The sequence below is a fragment of the Ailuropoda melanoleuca genome, chromosome 6 (genome assembly GCF_002007445.2).
Source record: "Ailuropoda melanoleuca isolate Jingjing chromosome 6, ASM200744v2, whole genome shotgun sequence".
Taxonomy (NCBI): domain Eukaryota; kingdom Metazoa; phylum Chordata; class Mammalia; order Carnivora; family Ursidae; genus Ailuropoda; species Ailuropoda melanoleuca.
This window is the reverse complement of record NC_048223.1, coordinates 60,569,983-60,592,083: the sequence shown is the minus strand read 5'-3', so window position 1 is coordinate 60,592,083 and position 22,101 is coordinate 60,569,983. Positions and strand designations below refer to the sequence as shown.

General features: G+C 47.3%; 1 protein-coding gene across 5 annotated transcripts in view; it reads left to right on the top strand.

Moving 5' to 3' along the window:
- Window positions 1-22,101, top strand: part of DISC1 (DISC1 scaffold protein) — a 370,724-nt gene that overhangs the window by 52,560 nt on the left and 296,063 nt on the right. For all 5 annotated transcript variants that reach the window (XM_011222163.3, XM_034662513.1, XM_034662514.1 and 2 more), the window contains exons 2-3: window positions 214-1,214; window positions 9,107-9,176. In XM_011222163.3, coding sequence (XP_011220465.2) covers window positions 214-1,214; window positions 9,107-9,176 — 1,071 coding nt within the window. The remainder of the gene's footprint in view (window positions 1-213; window positions 1,215-9,106; window positions 9,177-22,101) is intronic.

Here is a 22,101-nt window from a genome sequence, read left to right as displayed (position 1 = left end):
ACGCTGTGTTGCTTCCACGTGTTCGAGGCAAACACTTGGAGAGGATCATCAGAATCTCCATCCTGGGTTGGGCCCGTGACCACTGAGCCAGCATCTCTCCCTGACAGATGTGCAGAGCAGTGACCTCTAAACCTCAGATGCTCTCCAAATGCAGTTCCCGTGGAGCCAGTGAGAGTTGCATGTTTACGGTGCTGTTTTCTCTTTTCCTCCCAGGCAGCCAGGATTGCTTACCACCTGCAGCGTCCTCTCGGAGGAGGCGGCTGGCACGGAGGCCGGGCTACATGAGAAGCGCAGCTGGGCCCCGGATTGGGTTCCTCTACCCAGCAGCGGCCACTCCATTATGGGCCCAGGGAGAGGCGTGCGGTGAGGAGTCCCACCAGTCTGAGTCCAGGGCCGGACGATGTGGCCTTGATCCTGGAGGCCAGCGGCAAGGCCCCTCGGTTGGGAGCCCTGTTCCTAGGAGCACAGCAGCCTCGGCTCTGACCTCTGTGGGCTACATAGGCCTGGCTCTGACCCCTGTGAGAGGACCCTCAGGGCTCTTTGGGATTCAGCTCAGATCTGGCACCACACTACCTGCCAGGCCTGCCAGGTCGTGTGGCCCTGGGGACTCTGGGTGTCAGGGCAAGCTCCCATCCATGGACGGTTCTGAGCCCCCTGGCTGGAATGCTGGCGGTGGTGAAAGAGCAAAGGGTACCTGGACAAAAGGCTGTCTGTCCCCAGAGGAGGTGAATGGCAACAGCTGCAGCCTCGGAAGTGGCCCCAGGGTCCCCTCAGCCCCTGCCGGCTCTCAGGATGCCTTCACCTCAACCTTTAGCTTCATACGGCTCTCACTTGGCTCTGCTGGGGAACGTGGAGAAGCGGAAGGCTGCCCGCCCTCCAGAGAGGCCAAGACCCCTTGTCAGAGCCCCGAGGAGACGGAAGCCAAGGCTGCCAGCCTGGACAGGCCCCATGAACACCCTCGACTTCTGTCTCCCTACTTCAATCTCAAGGCTACTCAGCGCCTGGCACACTCTGCCCAGACCGCAGCGGGTGGCCACAGGCTGGAGAGTGAGACGCTTTCGTTATTGGACGTGGACACCGCCTCCTTCTGCTCCCCAGGCCCCTCCTGGTCCGAGGGCAGCAGCTTGGGGGATGCTCAGCGTTGGGAGACACTGCTCAGGAGGTGTGAGCCCGTGCTGCTGGACTGTCTGCTGAGCGACCAGAGGCGGCTGGAGGTCGGTGTCTCCCAGCATCCGGGGCCCATGATTGTCACAAGCTCAGATCCGCTCCGAGTCATTCTGGGGCTGACCACTGACTTCCCCCTGGAAGCTGCAGCAGCTTCTTTTGTAACTGGCCGTAAAAGATGTTGGTGCACTTCTGTTTCTTCTCTCTCAGTTTGAACACATATCTGTCCTCGTTCGCATCGTCTCTGTCACTTAGATGCTCAGATTTGCTCTCTGTTGGGCTGCAGGCTTCTTTGCAGTTCCTGGCCTAAGTCATGTGTGGCTAGCTCTGCCCGGCTCTGCGCTGAAGCAGGAAATCGGGGGCAGAGGCAGAGGGCAGGGGAGCTGGCCGGTGTGTGGTTGAGCGGCATGAAGACGGTGGTGCTCCATATTGGGGGTGATGCTGAGCTTCCTTTGCACTTACCGTACCCCTTGCATTTCATCCTGCTCAGCGGGCTCTGCCTGGCACAGCCAGGACACTTCGTTCCTGGTCATTCTGTCTCTCGGGCTCTCAGTTTCCTTGTTTAAAGATGGTCGCACTGCACAGGATTGTTCTCTGGCTGCAGTGAGAAGCTCAGGGCTTTTGGAAGCTAGGACAGGTTGTATACACGTAAGTCATTATGAGGGTGCTGTCCACCCAGTTATCTGAGAGATGGGTACAACTGTGAGTCGGCAGTGTTGTTCTGCCCAGAGATGCTTTATGCTGACCATTGGCTGTTTTCCTTCTGGGGTGTGTGTGCATGTGATGTGTGCGCATGTGTGTATGTGTACACGTGCATACATTGGTACATGTACACAAGGAACTAGAACACCCACTCATTGGGCATTTGGTAGAAGCACCTGAAAATGTGAAGGTCATGTTCATTCCCAGCAGTTGCATCTCATATACTTTCAATTCTTTACTCGAGGCCTGATGTTCCTGGCCCCACCCCTGTGTGCCCTGTTCCAGCCCTCAGGGACCTCAGCCCAGCCATGACTTGTATCTCAAGGAGATCGTGAGGCCAGGCTGGGTATACCTGCAGGTCTCCGTTCCCGGTGATGCACAGAACCCTCGAGTTAGATGTGTTCAAAGCTGACGTCATTGTCTTCCCCACCAAACCTGTTTTAAAGGCCCCTGGTTTTGGTACATATTTGTTGATTTTAATTAATAGCATCCATCCGGTTCCTTAGAGGAATTGCGAGCATCTTCAACACCTCCCTCATCCTCACTCCCTGCATCTGGTCAGCCCTCGTAGTCCTACAGATAACCTGCCTCTCATGGCCATGGCCTCTGCCCTGGTTCAAACCCTTGTTATTTTTAACCTGGGTTTTGTAAGAGATTCTTAACATATTTACCTTCCTCCAGTGTCTCTCTTCTCCAGTTCATCTTCCAGATGGCCAGCAGAGCTATCTTCCGGAATACCGGTGGGATAGTGTTATTCCTTGGCTCGAAACCTTTGGTAGCTCATTGCTCTTTTTGGGATGGTTTCCAAGTTCCTTATCCTGATAATGGAGACCTTTCCCAACCTGCTCCGGCCTGCCCCAATGCCTTATTCCTGCTGGCTCAGCCATCTGGTGCTGTTTCCTGTTCCTGAAGACACCAGGGAAAGCTGTGCCTCAGGCCTTTGCTCACAGTTCTCCCTCTGCCTGGAATGACCTTCCTACACTTTTCTACCTGCCAAGCTTCTATAATCCCTTTGGTGTGCTTCTGAAGCCACTTCCTTGTGAGACATTTCCTGCCTCTCTGGACCAAATGAATCCCTCCTTCCATGTTGCTCCCACAGCACTCTGGACATGCCCCATGGTAGCACTCATCACATTTAATAATCATTTGTTTGCAGGTCCAAGTTCTGCATTGACCATGAGCTCTATAACCACAGGTCACATCTCTTAAACAATTTTGATGCCTGATGCCTCGCATATGTCCTGGCCCTCAGCTGTTGCTTGATTCATTTTTGTTTTTAGTGAAATGATTAATCTTGTTAAGAGGACCACAGATCCCTAGTTGACGGCTTTCTTGGATTGACTGGCTAAGGCATAAGAAGAGAGTCTGAGAGGCAGATACACAAAGTGTAAAGGGGTTCTCGTCACCAGTTCCAACCTTGGAGAGGTGTTTGTCCACACCAGCAATTCTCCAACGCCAGCTGGGTGTCCTGTAACTCAACACAGTTCTGACCCCATCTATCCAGAGATAGTATCAGCTCCCACAGCAGAGGGGCTCAGTCCCACAAGACTGCCTGCCTCTTCTCCCCATGCCAGGTGCAGGTCTAGACCATCATCTGTGCTTCTGACCCACTGGCTACGGATCGGAGGTTCTGACAGCAACCCTCTCCTTGGGTTCGATTAATTTGTTAGAACTCAGAGAAACATTTTACTTAATAGATTATACGTTTATTATAAAAAGAGTCAATGGAAGAGATGCAAGGGGCAAGGTGTGGTGGAAGGGGGTGGAGCTATTAGGCCCTCTCCAGGCACGCCACTCTCCCTGAATGTCCACATGTGTACCAACCTGGAATCTCTCCCAACTCTGTCCTTTGTGTTTTTATGGAGGCTTTATTACATAGGCATGACTGATTAAATCATTGGCCATTTGGGATTGATTCAACCTCCAGCCCCTCTATCCTCCCTGGAGGTTGGGGGATGGGGCTGTAACTTTCACCATCCTCTAATCACGTGGTTGGTTCCCCTGGCAACCAGCCCTCATCCTTAGGTGTCTTCCAAGTGTCGCCTTATTAACATAACAAAAGACACCTTTCTTGCCCTCTTCACAGGAAATTTCTAGGGTTTTAGGCACTCTGTCAGAAATGAACAAAGACCAAATACTTATTTCTTATTGTGAATCACAGGGTCCTAGGCACTAAGTGGAGCTTTGCGTCATCATACTTTTCCAACTGTAAGTACCAGTATTCAACATTTCATTCCAAGATCTCTTTTAAAAAAATCTCGACAACATATCTGTACTTCTCCATCTCAAAAAATTAAAGTTTTGACTCAAGTGAAGCAAAAGCAGAACGCCGTTCTAATGACCAGCGGCTCTCCGTCCCAACTAGCCAAACAAACAGAAACTACCTTGGCAGTGATCCCTCTGCGGTCCACATCATTCTGCTCATTGGGTTTCCTTTCTTCTACCTCCTCCTACCTGCAGGTAACTCACATCCTCCGAGAATCTTACGTTTAATAAGCTGGAGTCTGCGAACTTCTGAGCATTTGCGGCTCTCGGGGCCCAGCCATGCCTTGGGCTCACCTTGCCAGCTCCCTGAACCACTGGGTCATCACAGGGCCTGAAAGTCGGCATTCTAGGGGCTCTGGCTGCAGAAAGCCACCCTGATTTACCTTTGGTGTTTCAGGAGTTTTCGTTTTAAAAAATACAGCCAACCCTAGATACATCTCTTCCTTTCACCTTTATCACCCAGATGCAGCTTTTAGAATAATTGGTCATAGTCCACCTGAGAGGTGTTCCTTGGGGAAGAAGGGCGAGGTGGCTGTCAGTTCACCCTGGGGATTCTGGGGGAGGTCAGCCCTGCTGCCTGTGGACACCTGCTGGGGTGTGTGTGCGTGCCTGTGATCCCACAGTGCCCTGTGGTGTGGCAGGTTCATGGGACTGCCTGGGTGCTGGCCTGGCATTTTCCTCTGCTGGCTGTGTGACCTTAGGTAATTTGCTTAATCGTTCTGTGCCTCAAGATGTTCTTGTTAGAAGGCGGAGATAAATCACAGTCCCCACCTCATTAGATTCTCGTGAGGATGAAATGTGCTCACCCTTGCCGGGAGTTTCAGACAGGGTCTGCCACCGAGCAAGTGCCCAGAATATTGGTCCTTATTATCATTAGAGAACTAGCTCAGAATGAGAGAATTTGGGTCAAAAAAACCAAATTCAGGGGCGCCTGGGTGGCTCAGTTGTTAAGCGTCTGCCTTAGGCTCAGGGCGTGATCCCAGTGTTGTGGGATCCAGCCCCACATCAGGCTCTCCGCTGGGAGCCTGCTTCTTCCTCTCTCATTCCCCCTGCTTGTGTTACCTCTCTCGCTGGCTGTCTCTCTCTGTGTCAAATAAATAAATAAATAAATCTTTAAAAAAACCCAAAACCCAAAAAGCAAATTCACCCTTCTCCCTGTAGTTCAGATTAAACCCATATCCTGTCTCAAGTGATAGGATCTGGACACCATTTATCTGTGGTTTAAATACCTTTGTTTATGGTAAACCAGCACCTGAACAGCAGAAAACAACAATGCTGTTTCCAATTATTTGAATGTCTGTTGTGTGGGAGAGGAATTTGCTTTGTTCAGTGTGGTAGGAATGACAGAAAGAATTCTGTCCGAGGCATAAGGTTTATAGGAAGGCAGATTTTGTTCAATAGGAAGAAGAGGCTCCTGACAGCTGGAGGTGTCTGGCATGAGGGGGGCCTTCTGCAGGGGCCTGGGGTGGGTTTTTTTTTCTATCGTGTTTGTGCAAAGGCTCAAAATTGCTCATTCCAGCTCCTGGAGAGGCACTCAGGATTGGGGACACGTCTTTGAAAGACTGGAATTCTAGTGTTCTCAGGACTTTTAGATATTACATTCTAATTCCTTAACCCCTTCTCCCTTCTCTTTAAGTAAATAAGCAAATCTCAGAAATTTGAGTTGTCTCTCCTTTTAAAATACTGCGATCGTCAGTATTTGTGGATCCTATCTATATTTGCGAATTTGCTTACTTTCTACAGTTTATTGGTAATTCCAGAGTCAATCCTCACAGCGCTTTCCTGGTCATTGTGGACGTGTGCAGAATGGCTAAAAGGTTGGGTTGCCTGATGTGCACTTTCCCAGCTGAGGTCGAACAAGGAGATGCTGCCTTCTTGTTTCAGCTGCCATCTTGTAAACAAGTGTCCTTTTTTGTGGTCTACTTAGTGCTTTTTGTTAGGGATTTCACTGTTTCAGATGGCTCGCTGGCATAGGGCTGCCATGCTGCCTCGTGCTCCCAAGTGCGAGAAGGCTGCCATATGCCTTATGGAGGAGACGTGTGTTGGACAAGCTCTGTTCAGGCACGAGCCATAGTGCCGGTGGTCTTGAGTTCTGTTAATGAGCCAGCAGTATATATTACATAAGGCATCTTTAAACTGAAGCGCACATACAACAAGGTTACGTACTGATCAGCTGGCAAAAACGTTGTGATCAGAGGCGCTCAGTAGCCGAATGCTTGTTTTCCCTGGAAGCAATGGTTTAGTGTTTGCTAACTGAGCATTTCCGGTGACTTTATAGAACACAGCTACCATGAATGAGAACTGGCAGAATGGGTATTTTATGCTGTTTAGAAATAGCCACCCAGGGACAAAGCCAGGGGTTGCATGGGGCTGAGACCATTGTGATGGAAGGAAATGCTAACTGGGTGCGCAGAGAAGGGAAGCGGGGAGAACCTTACAAGTTAGCCCCGCCTCAGCTTGTGGAAACTGCAGGAGAAGGAGGGAAATTGCCTGCCTCACACGGTTGTCACTGGGTAAGACATGACTATCAGTGGCTCTGCTTCTGGCAAAGATGGGCATTCAGACATCTCCTGGGGCATCAATTCAGTGACCTATGGGGGTCATTGGATGAGGGGGAGAAGGTGAGGTGAATGTTGGCTCTATGTGAAGTTTTCTATGACCTTCTTTTCTGTAGTCCTTCTGCTTCAGCTCTAATAACTAATAATACCACACCTTGGGTGTGGTGATGGTAATAGTATGCTTTATATGGCAACTGAGCACACATACAGACTTTCTTCTATCCCTAATATGTACAACTAGGTTACTGGTACAGTTTGCACTTGTAATATGGAGCAGCTCAAGGGTAAAGGGGTTAATGTAAACATTCATTCATTCAGAAAGTATTTGTGGACCACTTGTGCCCGGCTTTGGAGATTGTATTAGAATAGTTTAGTAACAGTGACATGGTATCAGAGCCTTCATAGGACAAAGTTGTATTTCTTGCTGAATGCATTGAGGTTGGGGGATCTGTTCCACAGGGTCACTCAGGAGCCCTGCCTACACCACCTGAACATACGGTCCCTCAGTCAGGAGGACAAGAAGGAAAACAGTAAGAGCAATCCTACACGAGCAATTAAATACTCAGTGTAGAAGTGACTTCTAACAGTTGCACTCACACCCCATGACCCACAGCAAGGTGGGGAGGAAAGTGTCATCCTTCCATGTGGCAAGAGCAGTGGAGAGCTGAGTAAGGGTGAGCCCTGCCATTTTCTGAATAGAATATAGTTCTTGCCCTCAAGATTCTCAAGTGTGAATGGAGCGCACAGACAAAATGAAACAAAACAATAGCTGTAACATGGTGTCCCAAGTACTACAATTTCTTGGAATTCCATTCTTCCAGGGGCTCAAACAAAAACCCCCACATCACTCTGACTTTCTCACCCCCACATGTGACCTATGAGCAATTGCTGTTGGTTCTATCTTCAACGCCATTTTCAGAATGTGCCCTGGATCAGATTCCCTTCTCACCATCTTCACTGTGCCCACGATCATTCAGGCTACCATCATCTCCAGCCTGGATGATTTCCACGGCCTCCCCTGCCATCCGACTTCTGCCCTTGCCCACAGTGGTCAGAATGGAGCTGTTCAGACCTCAATCAGATCGTGGACCCTCTGACTGCCCCGCATCACCCTCAGAGGGACATCAGCACTTTTCAGTCATCTTCATGTGTCTTCATGATGCGTTCCTTATCACTTCCCTGACCTCATCATCTACAATCCCCCCTTAATCAATCTATCCCAGACCCAGTGGCCTCAGGCTTTTACTTGGCACCACCAGCAACACCTCTGCCCAGAGCCTCTGTGCTGACTCTTCTTTTGTTGAAATGTTTTCTTCAGGAGCCCCAGGGTTCCCTCTCTTACCACTCTCAAATCTTTGCTCAAATGTCAGTGAGATCTTATTTAAAACTGCAGCCGCACCCTCTACCAGCATTCCTGATGCCCCTTACCGGGTTCTATGGTTTTTCTTCTTTCTTAACACTAATCGCTTTCTAAGGCTCCATAAAACATACTTACTATGTTAATTTTTTGTCTTCCTGCTCACGAATGTACATCGAGACACGGCTAAGAATTTTGTGCTGCATCCTCAACTCCTCAAATGGAACCTGACACCTAAGAGACACTCAGTAAATATTTGTTAAATGGGTCATATGAATAGGAACAAGCCCGGGTCACAGTGGTAGTACAGAGGAAGGACATTTAACACAGACTGGAGGGGGTGACACCTGAGCTGGGTGTTGAGGGAAATGTAGGTGTAAGGCAAAGGTTGGGAGGAAGGTGTGTTTCGGGGAGCAAGCCCACCTCCAGTCACTGATAGGCCATGAATCTATCTTCAGAAAATCTTGGGCCTCCCATTGAGAAGAAAAATGATTAAAAATGAATGTATTGGTAACTCTCTGACAAACAATGGGATCATTGTGTCTACATGTGGTTTAAATAAGGTGATGCCCTTTTCTAGAAAGGTTTTGTGAGGTCCTTCTTGTCAATCTCACCCGGCTGGCAGGACAGCCTGCTGAGTTTAAGTTCACGCTCCTCTTCTCTTGGCTTCTTTTTGAGTCTTAGTGTGTCTATCTGCATAATTTTAATATGATTTTGAGAACGGAGGCCATTTGGTCAGGTCAGGAAGTTTGCATTCCTTTTTATTATGCATTTTTTTTCATGCAGATAAGGGTACAATGTGATGTTTTTGTTTAAAATAACTTTCTAGCTCTTTTTGTGGATTTTATGCTCAAATTACACTTTCTCTTTATATAGCTTTTTTTTTGAGAAACTAATGCATCTGGCATTGGAAAAATGTACATTTGTGGTTCTTTTTTTAAAGGAGAATAAAGAACTTCAGTTTCGAAATCATTTCTAAATGCTTTTAGCTTTAAAAAAATGTTTGCTTGAATGCCATCCTAATTTGGCTTTCCTTTTCTTCCCCTTCAAACCAACATAGGTAAAATCCCTAAGATTAAAGCTTCAGAAACTTCAAGAAAAAGCAGTTGAGGATGATGATTATGATAAGGGTGAGTTTTATTTTGCTTATTGATTATTTCCTCTTTTCCCTGGAATGTCCCATTTCTCTTTTACCCTCATTCATTCCTATTTTCTACACCCCAGATGAATTGTATGGTCTGTTCCTCTGGTCACCTCCCCTCAGTAACAGTTGACTGTTTTATAGCACTGTTATTTGTGGATTTTAAAGCACTTTATGAGCATTAATCCTTTGGGTTATACATTTGTTGATTACCCAGAAATACTTGGAGTGTTTGCACAATGAAAGCTACATTAACTCATCATCTTCCTGCCTAATGTGTGATATATCTATAATTTATTCATTCGTCAAAAAATATTGTTGCATACCTACTATGTGCTAGGCAATGTGGCAGGAGTAGGAACGTAAGGTGGACACAGGATCTGACCTTGTGATGCCTGTAAATATGAGCTCTCATGGAACTGTTTGATTTCCTACTGTCCTGGACCAGAGATAGGAAATACGATGAGTTTGAGACATGCCAGGCTGTGCCAAAGGGATCAAATGTACCAAATTCTCATGTAGATGGCCTCAAATGTGCAAGCTAGAAAGGAGAAGTAACAGCATGAGACCGGAAGATAGAGGATTGGTTAGATGCCGGGAAAAAAAAGGTAAAACGAGGCACCAAAGTAGGAGTTGGAGCAGAAGCAGAAAAGGACCGACATGGCAGCCGAGTGGACACAGGGCAGACTGGGTCAAAGGAAGGCTTTCAGGTATGGTTGGCCTGGGAAGAGTCTTCTGGACTTTGGATGCTGATTGTCACATTTCACACCCATTTCTGCTGGATGTGGGGAAGAGAGAGGGCTTAAAATAACTTCCAGGTTCCCCCAGACACTTGTGAACTTGATAGATAGTCCTGGTGATAACCAGGTTCAGCACATGCAGGATGGGTCTGGAGATAGAATGTAAACTTAAGGATTCTTGTGGAAGCTGGTTAGCCTTGAGGGTTGGGTCTTCAACCTTACTGACCCGTATTTTCTTATTCCCAATGAATACATCACAGACCATTGGCACTGGGGCACTTCAGGAGTGGGGCGAGTGATTTCTAAAAGGAGGTTGCAAATCCTGTTCTTGAAACACCCAGAGCTGGTGCTGTGTAGTGTTGTGTGATTACATTTACCACTGAGGTGATGTGAGGGTTAGAGCATGACCGGGTGGGAGGAAGGAGAGGAATTTGGGAACGGAGGTGGAACTCTAAACTCTCCCACTCTTTCTACAGGCTGTCTCAGTTGCACGGTGGCACTGGGTGGAGGCTGAGGTGTGTGAGAGAGGAGGCGAGTCTGAGGCAAGGGGCACCCTGTGAACGGGCACAGCTGTAGGCAGAGAGCAAATGAGCAATGACTTTTGTCTGTGAAGGACAACCAAGCCTAGGTTTAAGGCTCCCCACCACTGGCCAAATTAATTTTCTCTGGCATGGGCCTTTAGCACACAGCTCTCGCTCTAACACGCAAAGCTGAAGACACAGGTGGAAAACCGGGCCCTCTTTTTCTGATCAAGGCCCGGGGAACTTTCTGGACTTGGTTTTCTCAGTGGGCTTCATTAAACAAAGGCCTCACTTCTTTAGTCTTTTCTAAGATATCTCTGAAACACATGAGAACAAGGTTGGATAATATATTCCTCATCAGGGAAGCCAAAGGAATAAAGACACCTTTACTTAGTGTTTCTGTCTGAATTTCTCTTTCTTGTTTCTATGTCAGGCATGAGAATGTCTCCTGAATGAGAACCTTGGGGGCAGGCCCTGCAGTGTGTTTTCAAGCCTTTCTGGGGTCGGGAGGCGTGCTGGGGTGTGAGAAAACACTGGTGCAGGGTTTCACTCCCTGGAGGAGCAGGCCAGCTAAGTCCTGGGTGTGGGAGGATGGGGGGCGGGGCAGAGGCTTTGTCCCTCCTGATCCACCAGGGGTCTGTGGAGGGGACAAGCACCCTGGGAAGCACTTAACCCACAGAGCCACATACTTCCCCCTTGTATTTAAACTCCCAACCTGCAAACCAGGTCCAGTGTGTTGAGCGGTAAATGTTCTTATGGAATGTGCAGAGGGCCTGCACATAGTAGCCAGGCAGTTAGTCAGTGTTTTGTGATGAACAAGTAAGTTACTTGCTGCTGAACGCATAGGGGACACGGGTGGCCAGCTGGAGTGAGCGCAAGGACCAAGCACTCTTGCCACCTGAGGATGGGATTACTTAGCTCCTCTGCAGTCCCTGGGATGGGGTGTGTGGGGGGAAGATATTTGTGTAAAACTTGGGTTATTATTTCAAAGATACCCACTGAGCATCTGCTGTATATAACAGTGCTTCTCAAACTTTAATATGCATATGAATCGCCTGCGTAAGGTGGTGAATGCACATTCTGACCAAGCAGGCCTGGGCTGGGGCAGAGACTCTCCGTTTCCAATAAGCTCCCAAAAGATATTCCTGCGGCTGCCCGGAGAACGGCCCTTGGAGTGCATGGGGGATACAAGGGAGACATGGGCCATTGTACTTTTTTTTTTAAAGATTTAATTAATTAATTAATTATTTAGCGTGAATGAGAGGAGGGGCAGAGGGAGACAGAGAGAGAGGATCTCAAGGACACTGAGCACAGAGCCTGATGCGGGGCTCGATCTCACAACCCTGAGATCATGATCTGAGCCTAAATCAAGAGTTGGACGCCTCACTGACTGAGCCCGCCAGGTGCCCTGACACAAGGCCATTTTAAAAGACACACTGAGCGCTATTTAGGATTTTCATCTCTGGGAGTTTCTCACCGGGGAGGGGTGGTAACACAGTACGCAATAATTATAGTAAAGTTACACATAACATGTCCCTTAGAATGTAAACTAAGGAAGTTTCAAGAGAGGAGAAACTCCTTCTGCTAGAGGTGCAGTGGGTGAAGATGGAAGGAGGTGGTCCTGAGGTGGGCCTTGGAGGGTGGGGAGGATGCATCTGGAAGGGCATTTGAGAGAACGCGGAAAGGCTTAAAAGCCACTGTCCCACAGTGTGGTTGTCTCGAAATGGATGTGAAGTTGGCTGTTGTCTGAAGTGGATCACTGCATGGCCCAGTGCATGGACTGGCACACAGTAGGTGATCCATAAATTCTCATAAACCGATGGCCAAGTCATTAGGGAATTTTGGTCGATGTTGAGGTGGAGAATTTACTGTAATGAGATTCGTCGAAGTAGGATTTGAGTAAGATTTCCTTTCTCGCTTGGTTTATCTAGGGTTACTAGTAACAAGAATTGTGATTTTTCTTTATACTCAGCCTTCACAGGTTCCGAGTGGACTCGTTTCCAGTTTGGTGTTAACAAAAGCTGGGGGGCTGTGCTCTGTCTCAGGGGAATGGGGCTGTTGGAATCCACGAGGTTTGCCATGAGAATATGGAGGATTCTCCCTTGGTTTTGTTGCTTTTCTTTCTTTCTTTCTAGTTTCACTTATAAAAATGATTTTGTGTTCCAGACAAAGGAGCAATTGGCACAGAATAGAAAGTTCCATGTTTTATCTCATCAAAGTGCTGGCAAATTTACTCGCTAATGCCTTGTGGGGAAACCTCGGGGCTCTAATTACATCTCTCCCTCGCCTGGGAAGTAAAGTTAATAATTCCTGATATTCTTGCATAGAGCTGGGAGAGCTTGGCAGGAAAAGAATAATACCATTTGGTACTTGCTTTGAGTTTTTCTGCAGAGGCTCGAAATACTTTACTGGTTTCATCACGTTAGTACTTGGCCCGTGTCTGTGGTCAGCGGACGGGCAGGGTTAGGACCTCAGAGTCCTGAAGCAGGAGAACCTACCATCCAGAAATGGGAGGTGGGGTGTCAGGGTCTGTGTCGTGCCGGGAGGGAGAGAAGGACAGTGTGGGCAATGACGTCCACTGTGGTTGCTGTTCCAGCTATTCCTGCACTGACGTGTGGCCTAGAACACCCCCCGTGCCTGCGACCATGTCCACAGCTCACTTCTGAAGCAAATGGAGTGAGGTTGTGGGGAAGAAGGAGAAAAATTTCAGGAATTCACCATTTCAGTGACTCACATCACTGTGATACGTAGCACAACTGGCTTTCCCCTGCTGGTTTAGAATTTCTTTCTCAGTGCGAAAAGTGGCCAGCCCTGAATTGCTCCCTCCATCCTTTGTCTTAACCAATACCCATTATAATAAAACGGGAGTACAACGTGAGGCATTGGAAAGAGAAATAATGATGGCAGCGGCCAAGCATAAAACCACTCGAGAGAGAGACCAGCTCTTGCCTAAATTGCCATAATCTTCATTTTTTTTTCTTTAGCAAGATTGGTCTATCCGCACTTGCTCTTTGGTGATAGTGTGCAAATTGTCCAAGCTGACAGCCTGTCTTTCAGGGGGTACCCCACTCTCTGACTCCTTTAGGGCTTGGTGTCTGAGGGGCTTCCTGGAGCTGCATGCTTAGTGCCAGCTCTGCTTCCTCTTCTCATAGCCATGCATGTGATAGAGCCCTTTCAAAATGGGAGCCGGGTGTCATTTTGGGGTCCACAGAACAGAAATGCTACTCTCAGCAGCCTGTATTGTTTTGTGTTTCTACTGAAAAGGTAGGCTGCAGTTGGTGTCTGCTCAGAGAGACATGACTGGCACTTAAGATGTTTACAGAGAAAAGAGCTGCGCTGAGCACAGATATGAATGGGGGTGCAGTTTCTGTCTGCAGTCCCCCTGCTCATGCACTTCCTTTGCTCCCTGCACCGCAGGGTTTGGGAACATCATCGTTGTGACTTGCTATCTACCCGGTTCTCCCTCCATGCTCCGAGCGAGGGGCTTGCAGTAAGTACCAGGAAAAGAAGCTAAGACAATGCAACCGAGTGAAGTGCATGGCGTTTTGCATGTGTTCTTTGTCGAGGGGATGTTTGTATGTGGTATGCATGTTAATGTAGTGCTGTTGCACGTCTGTTCCATGCCAGGCACTTTCCCACACCTCTGCAGGATCACTGTGGGAGGAATTGGTACTGCCCCTGTTTCTCTGGCGAGGCCACCAAAGCTGCTCAGAGGGGACCAGCCTTGTGCTCTGGCCACCCATCTGCTTTGCCTCCCGTCCTTGCTGGGTCCACAAGCATTTTGTATCCCAGTATAGAAAACTGAGCTTTGGAGTTGTGGGGACCAAACCTAGCTTGGAAGTTTCTGGATTCTGGAAACTCTTCTTTACATGACAGCTAGGGAAGGAACAGAGGAGGGCTCCACACTGGGGTGCATCAGGAAGACGTTCCATGATTTGATCGAAAGCCTTAGGCTATTAGGAAATTCGCGCTTGTATTATTTCAATTTTAACCTTCAAGATTATTCTCACAAGAGCAGAAGTTTATGTGTCTGCTTCCTCTACTTTAAGTAAAAACTTAAAAAGTGAGGGATGAGCTATCCATGAAAACAAACACTGTAGAAAAAGAATGTGGACAAACGCCATTTACTTCATTTAGTTGCATCGTCTTAGCTTCTTTTCCTGTTTACGGGAGAGTTCATGCTTCTGTAAGTTAAGGTCCAAGATCTCAGCCAATGCTGGCTTTCAGGTCATTGTTCATACTTGCGGTTTGTGTGTTGGCACTTTTCATGAGTGCTAGGAGTGCAGCACACTGTGTGACATCTACTTCAGACGTGAGCTTTATGCACAGACCCATACGGTTTATCTGCATATGATAAACTTCCCTTTCATTTGTACCACAGAATGTGATTTTAGTGTGATGCTTTTTCTCCTTGTGTTCTAGCTGGGTGCACAGCTGGATTCAGCTGTCTTCTCCATCAGGGTGTTAAGGTATGGGTTTTATTAGTCCTTCCAGAACTTTGCAGGTGGAAGCACAGAGGAGTGGATGTCCTCTTTCAGTGGCTGCATGACAGTATGTTCCCCACATCGATGGGCCTCTGCTTTGCATTCCCTGGCTCTGAGGAAGTCAGTCTGTCCTGCAGGAATTGCACGGAGTGTTGTCACAGCACATTATTCATGATGAAATCTGATAGCCAAGGCTAGACATACTGCTGAACACAAAGCACCAAGAAAAACAAAAAAATCTTTTTTCTCCACCTCCTTCCCCCAATTAGGTACTTAGTTGGAACTTGGATACGCTTTCCTGCTGGCTGAACTGTAGCACATTTTTAATGAGTGTTAGCAGGTGTTTGTGCAAATAGTGGCCACAGCATCTTACTCTCTTTCTAGGAGACTCTACAGGTGATACAAGTTTCTCAAGCTGTAGAGGATGGTGGATGGAGCAGAAAGTTGGGCAGAAGTCCCTCTTGTGCTTAGAAGACTGATTTTGAAGCTGCTTCCACAGGTTGTCTATGCTTCTGCCACCCTCTTTGACTGGCTGAGAGGCTGGCTGGGATCCCAGGAGAGCAAGCTAACCTGAGGGGATGTTCCATCTGGGGCCAAGGAACTTAGCTGCTCTTCAGGTAGCCAGACGGGACAAAGCAGTGACTTTGATTGTTTGGGTCTGGCTCACTGGGATAGAGTGATCATCTTTTCTGTGAAGGCACTTAGGGCTTCAGAAATGTCAACAGTTTCACTTTGTTTATCAAATGTTTTTGAGGATTGCTTCCCCTCTTTCTACAGATAGAGAAATGGATAAGAGAACTAGAAGGGGTGTGTCTGTGACCAGGGACAAAACCCTAAGCATGATCGAATCTTCCCTCCACAATCATTTCAGGTCCAAAATGTCTCTGTTTTTGGTACAGACAGTTGATTACCCTTAACGGGNTTGATCAGCTGGCAAAAACGTTGTGATCAGAGGCGCTCAGAAGCCGAATGCTTGTTTCCCCTGGAAGCAATGGTTTAGTGTTTGCTAACTGAGCATTTCCGGTGACTTTCTAGAACACAGCTACCATGAATGAGAACTGGCAGAATGGGTATTTTATGCTGTTTAGAAATAGCCACCCAGGGACAAAGCCAGGGGTTGCATGGGGCTGAGACCATTGTGATGGAAGGAAATGCTAACTGGGTGCGCAGAGAAGGGAAGCGGGGAGAACCTTACAAGTTAGCCCCGCCTCAGCTTGTGGAAACTGCAGGAGAAGGAGGGAAATTGCCTGCCTCACACGGTTGTCACTGGGTAAGACATGACTATCAGTGGCTCTGCTTCTGGCAAAGATGGGCATTCAGACATCTCCTGGGGCATCAATTCAGTGACCTATGGGGGTCATTGGATGAGGGGGAGAAGGTGAGGTGAATGTTGGCTCTATGTGAAGTTTTCTATGACCTTCTTTTCTGTAGTCCTTCTGCTTCAGCTCTAATAACTAATAATACCACACCTTGGGTGTGGTGATGGTAATAGTATGCTTTATATGGCAACTGAGCACACATACAGACTTTCTTCTATCCCTAATATGTACAACTAGGTTACTGGTACAGTTTGCACTTGTAATATGGAGCAGCTCAAGGGTAAAGGGGTTAATGTAAACATTCATTCATTCAGAAAGTATTTGTGGACCACTTGTGCCCGGCTTTGGAGATTGTATTAGAATAGTTTAGTAACAGTGACATGGTATCAGAGCCTTCATAGGACAAAGTTGTATTTCTTGCTGAATGCATTGAGGTTGGGGGATCTGTTCCACAGGGTCACTCAGGAGCCCTGCCTACACCACCTGAACATACGGTCCCTCAGTCAGGAGGACAAGAAGGAAAACAGTAAGAGCAATCCTACACGAGCAATTAAATACTCAGTGTAGAAGTGACTTCTAACAGTTGCACTCACACCCCATGACCCACAGCAAGGTGGGGAGGAAAGTGTCATCCTTCCATGTGGCAAGAGCAGTGGAGAGCTGAGTAAGGGTGAGCCCTGCCATTTTCTGAATAGAATATAGTTCTTGCTCTCAAGATTCTCAAGTGTGAATGGAGCGCACAGACAAAATGAAACAAAACAATAGCTGTAACATGGTGTCCCAAGTACTACAATTTCTTGGAATTCCATTCTTCCAGGGGCTCAAACAAAAACCCCCACATCACTCTGACTTTCTCACCCCCACATGTGACCTATGAGCAATTGCTGTTGGTTCTATCTTCAACGCCATTTTCAGAATGTGCCCTGGATCAGATTCCCTTCTCACCATCTTCACTGTGCCCACGATCATTCAGGCTACCATCATCTCCAGCCTGGATGATTTCCACGGCCTCCCCTGCCATCCGACTTCTGCCCTTGCCCACAGTGGTCAGAATGGAGCTGTTCAGACCTCAATCAGATCGTGGACCCTCTGACTGCCCCGCATCACCCTCAGAGGGACATCAGCACTTTTCAGTCATCTTCATGTGTCTTCATGATGCGTTCCTTATCACTTCCCTGACCTCATCATCTACAATCCCCCCTTAATCAATCTATCCCAGACCCAGTGGCCTCAGGCTTTTACTTGGCACCACCAGCAACACCTCTGCCCAGAGCCTCTGTGCTGACTCTTCTTTTGTTGAAATGTTTTCTTCAGGAGCCCCAGGGTTCCCTCTCTTACCACTCTCAAATCTTTGCTCAAATGTCAGTGAGATCTTATTTAAAACTGCAGCCGCACCCTCTACCAGCATTCCTGATGCCCCTTACCGGGTTCTATGGTTTTTCTTCTTTCTTAACACTAATCGCTTTCTAAGGCTCCATAAAACATACTTACTATGTTAATTTTTTGTCTTCCTGCTCACGAATGTACATCGAGACACGGCTAAGAATTTTGTGCTGCATCCTCAACTCCTCAAATGGAACCTGACACCTAAGAGACACTCAGTAAATATTTGTTAAATGGGTCATATGAATAGGAACAAGCCCGGGTCACAGTGGTAGTACAGAGGAAGGACATTTAACACAGACTGGAGGGGGTGACACCTGAGCTGGGTGTTGAGGGAAATGTAGGTGTAAGGCAAAGGTTGGGAGGAAGGTGTGTTTCGGGGAGCAAGCCCACCTCCAGTCACTGATAGGCCATGAATCTATCTTCAGAAAATCTTGGGCCTCCCATTGAGAAGAAAAATGATTAAAAATGAATGTATTGGTAACTCTCTGACAAACAATGGGATCATTGTGTCTACATGTGGTTTAAATAAGGTGATGCCCTTTTCTAGAAAGGTTTTGTGAGGTCCTTCTTGTCAATCTCACCCGGCTGGCAGGACAGCCTGCTGAGTTTAAGTTCACGCTCCTCTTCTCTTGGCTTCTTTTTGAGTCTTAGTGTGTCTATCTGCATAATTTTAATATGATTTTGAGAACGGAGGCCATTTGGTCAGGTCAGGAAGTTTGCATTCCTTTTTATTATGCATTTTTTTTCATGCAGATAAGGGTACAATGTGATGTTTTTGTTTAAAATAACTTTCTAGCTCTTTTTGTGGATTTTATGCTCAAATTACACTTTCTCTTTATATAGCTTTTTTTTTAGAAACTAATGCATCTGGCATTGGAAAAATGTACATTTGTGGTTCTTTTTTTAAAGGAGAATAAAGAACTTCAGTTTCGAAATCATTTCTAAATGCTTTTAGCTTTAAAAAAATGTTTGCTTGAATGCCATCCTAATTTGGCTTTCCTTTTCTTCCCCTTCAAACCAACATAGGTAAAATCCCTAAGATTAAAGCTTCAGAAACTTCAAGAAAAAGCAGTTGAGGATGATGATTATGATAAGGGTGAGTTTTATTTTGCTTATTGATTATTTCCTCTTTTCCCTGGAATGTCCCATTTCTCTTTTACCCTCATTCATTCCTATTTTCTACACCCCAGATGAATTGTATGGTCTGTTCCTCTGGTCACCTCCCCTCAGTAACATTTGACTGTTTTATAGCACTGTTATTTGTGGATTTTAAAGCACTTTATGAGCATTAATCCTTTGGGTTATACATTTGTTGATTACCCAGAAATACTTGGAGTGTTTGCACAATGAAAGCTACATTAACTCATCATCTTCCTGCCTAATGTGTGATATATCTATAATTTATTCATTCGTCAAAAAATATTGTTGCATACCTACTATGTGCTAGGCAATGTGGCAGGAGTAGGAACGTAAGGTGGACACAGGATCTGACCTTGTGATGCCTGTAAATATGAGCTCTCATGGAACTGTTTGATTTCCTACTGTCCTGGACCAGAGATAGGAAATACGATGAGTTTGAGACATGCCAGGCTGTGCCAAAGGGATCAAATGTACCAAATTCTCATGTAGATGGCCTCAAATGTGCAAGCTAGAAAGGAGAAGTAACAGCATGAGACCAGAAGATAGAGGATTGGTTAGATGCCGGGAAAAAAAAGGTAAAACGAGGCACCAAAGTAGGAGTTGGAGCAGAAGCAGAAAAGGACCGACATGGCAGCCGAGTGGACACAGGGCAGACTGGGTCAAAGGAAGGCTTTCAGGTATGGTTGGCCTGGGAAGAGTCTTCTGGACTTTGGATGCTGATTGTCACATTTCACACCCATTTCTGCTGGATGTGGGGAAGAGAGAGGGCTTAAAATAACTTCCAGGTTCCCCCAGACACTTGTGAACTTGATAGTCCTGGTGATAACCAGGTTTAGCACATGCAGGATGGGTCTGGAGATAGAATGTNATAGTCCTGGTGATAACCAGGTTCAGCACATGCAGGATGGGTCTGGAGATAGAATGTAAACTTAAGGATTCTTGTGGAAGCTGGTTAGCCTTGAGGNTCCTGGTGATAACCAGGTTTAGCACATGCAGGATGGGTCTGGAGATAGAATGTAAACTTAAGGATTCTTGTGGAAGCTGGTTAGCCTTGAGGGTTGGGTCTTCAACCTTACTGACCCGTATTTTCTTATTCCCAATGAATACATCACAGACCATTGGCACTGGGGCACTTCAGGAGTGGGGCGAGTGATTTCTAAAAGGAGGTTGCAAATCCTGTTCTTGAAACACCCAGAGCTGGTGCTGTGTAGTGTTGTGTGATTACATTTACCACTGAGGTGATGTGAGGGTTAGAGCATGACCGGGTGGGAGGAAGGAGAGGAATTTGGGAACGGAGGTGGAACTCTAAACTCTCCCACTCTTTCTACAGGCTGTCTCAGTTGCACGGTGGCACTGGGTGGAGGCTGAGGTGTGTGAGAGAGGAGGCGAGTCTGAGGCAAGGGGCACCCTGTGAACGGGCACAGCTGTAGGCAGAGAGCAAATGAGCAATGACTTTTGTCTGTGAAGGACAACCAAGCCTAGGTTTAAGGCTCCCCACCACTGGCCAAATTAATTTTCTCTGGCATGGGCCTTTAGCACACAGCTCTCGCTCTAACACGCAAAGCTGAAGACACAGGTGGAAAACCGGGCCCTCTTTTTCTGATCAAGGCCCGGGGAACTTTCTGGACTTGGTTTTCTCAGTGGGCTTCATTAAACAAAGGCCTCACTTCTTTAGTCTTTTCTAAGATATCTCTGAAACACATGAGAACAAGGTTGGATAATATATTCCTCATCAGGGAAGCCAAAGGAATAAAGACACCTTTACTTAGTGTTTCTGTCTGAATTTCTCTTTCTTGTTTCTATGTCAGGCATGAGAATGTCTCCTGAATGAGAACCTTGGGGGCAGGCCCTGCAGTGTGTTTTCAAGCCTTTCTGGGGTCGGGAGGCGTGCTGGGGTGTGAGAAAACACTGGTGCAGGGTTTCACTCCCTGGAGGAGCAGGCCAGCTAAGTCCTGGGTGTGGGAGGATGGGGGGCGGGGCAGAGGCTTTGTCCCTCCTGATCCACCAGGGGTCTGTGGAGGGGACAAGCACCCTGGGAAGCACTTAACCCACAGAGCCACATACTTCCCCCTTGTATTTAAACTCCCAACCTGCAAACCAGGTCCAGTGTGTTGAGCGGTAAATGTTCTTATGGAATGTGCAGAGGGCCTGCACATAGTAGCCAGGCAGTTAGTCAGTGTTTTGTGATGAACAAGTAAGTTACTTGCTGCTGAACGCATAGGGGACACGGGTGGCCAGCTGGAGTGAGCGCAAGGAGCAAGCACTCTTGCCACCTGAGGATGGGATTACTTAGCTCCTCTGCAGTCCCTGGGATGGGGTGTGTGGGGGGAAGATATTTGTGTAAAACTTGGGTTATTATTTCAAAGATACCCACTGAGCATCTGCTGTATATAACAGTGCTTCTCAAACTTTAATATGCATATGAATCGCCTGCGTAAGGTGGTGAATGCACATTCTGACCAAGCAGGCCTGGGCTGGGGCAGAGACTCTCCGTTTCCAATAAGCTCCCAAAAGATATTCCTGCGGCTGCCCGGAGAACGGCCCTTGGAGTGCTTGGGGGATACAAGGGAGACATGGGCCATTATACTTTTTTTTTTAAAGATTTAATTAATTAATTAATTATTTAGCGTGAATGAGAGGAGGGGCAGAGGGAGACAGAGAGAGAGGATCTCAAGGACACTGAGCACAGAGCCTGATGCGGGGCTCGATCTCACAACCCTGAGATCATGATCTGAGCCTAAATCAAGAGTTGGACGCCTCACTGACTGAGCCCGCCAGGTGCCCTGACACAAGGCCATTTTAAAAGACACACTGAGCGCTATTTAGGATTTTCATCTCTGGGAGTTTCTCACCGGGGAGGGGTGGTAACACAGTACGCAATAATTATAGTAAAGTTACACATAACATGTCCCTTAGAATGTAAACTAAGGAAGTTTCAAGAGAGGAGAAACTCCTTCTGCTAGAGGTGCAGTGGGTGAGGATGGAAGGAGGTGGTCCTGAGGTGGGCCTTGGAGGGTGGGGAGGATGCATCTGGAAGGGCATTTGAGAGAACGCGGAAAGGCTTAAAAGCCACTGTCCCACAGTGTGGTTGTCTCGAAATGGATGTGAAGTTGGCTGTTGTCTGAAGTGGATCACTGCATGGCCCAGTGCATGGACTGGCACACAGTAGGTGATCCATAAATTCTCATAAACCGATGGCCAAGTCATTAGGGAATTTTGGTCGATGTTGAGGTGGAGAATTTACTGTAATGAGATTCGTCGAAGTAGGATTTGAGTAAGATTTCCTTTCTCGCTTGGTTTATCTAGGGTTACTAGTAACAAGAA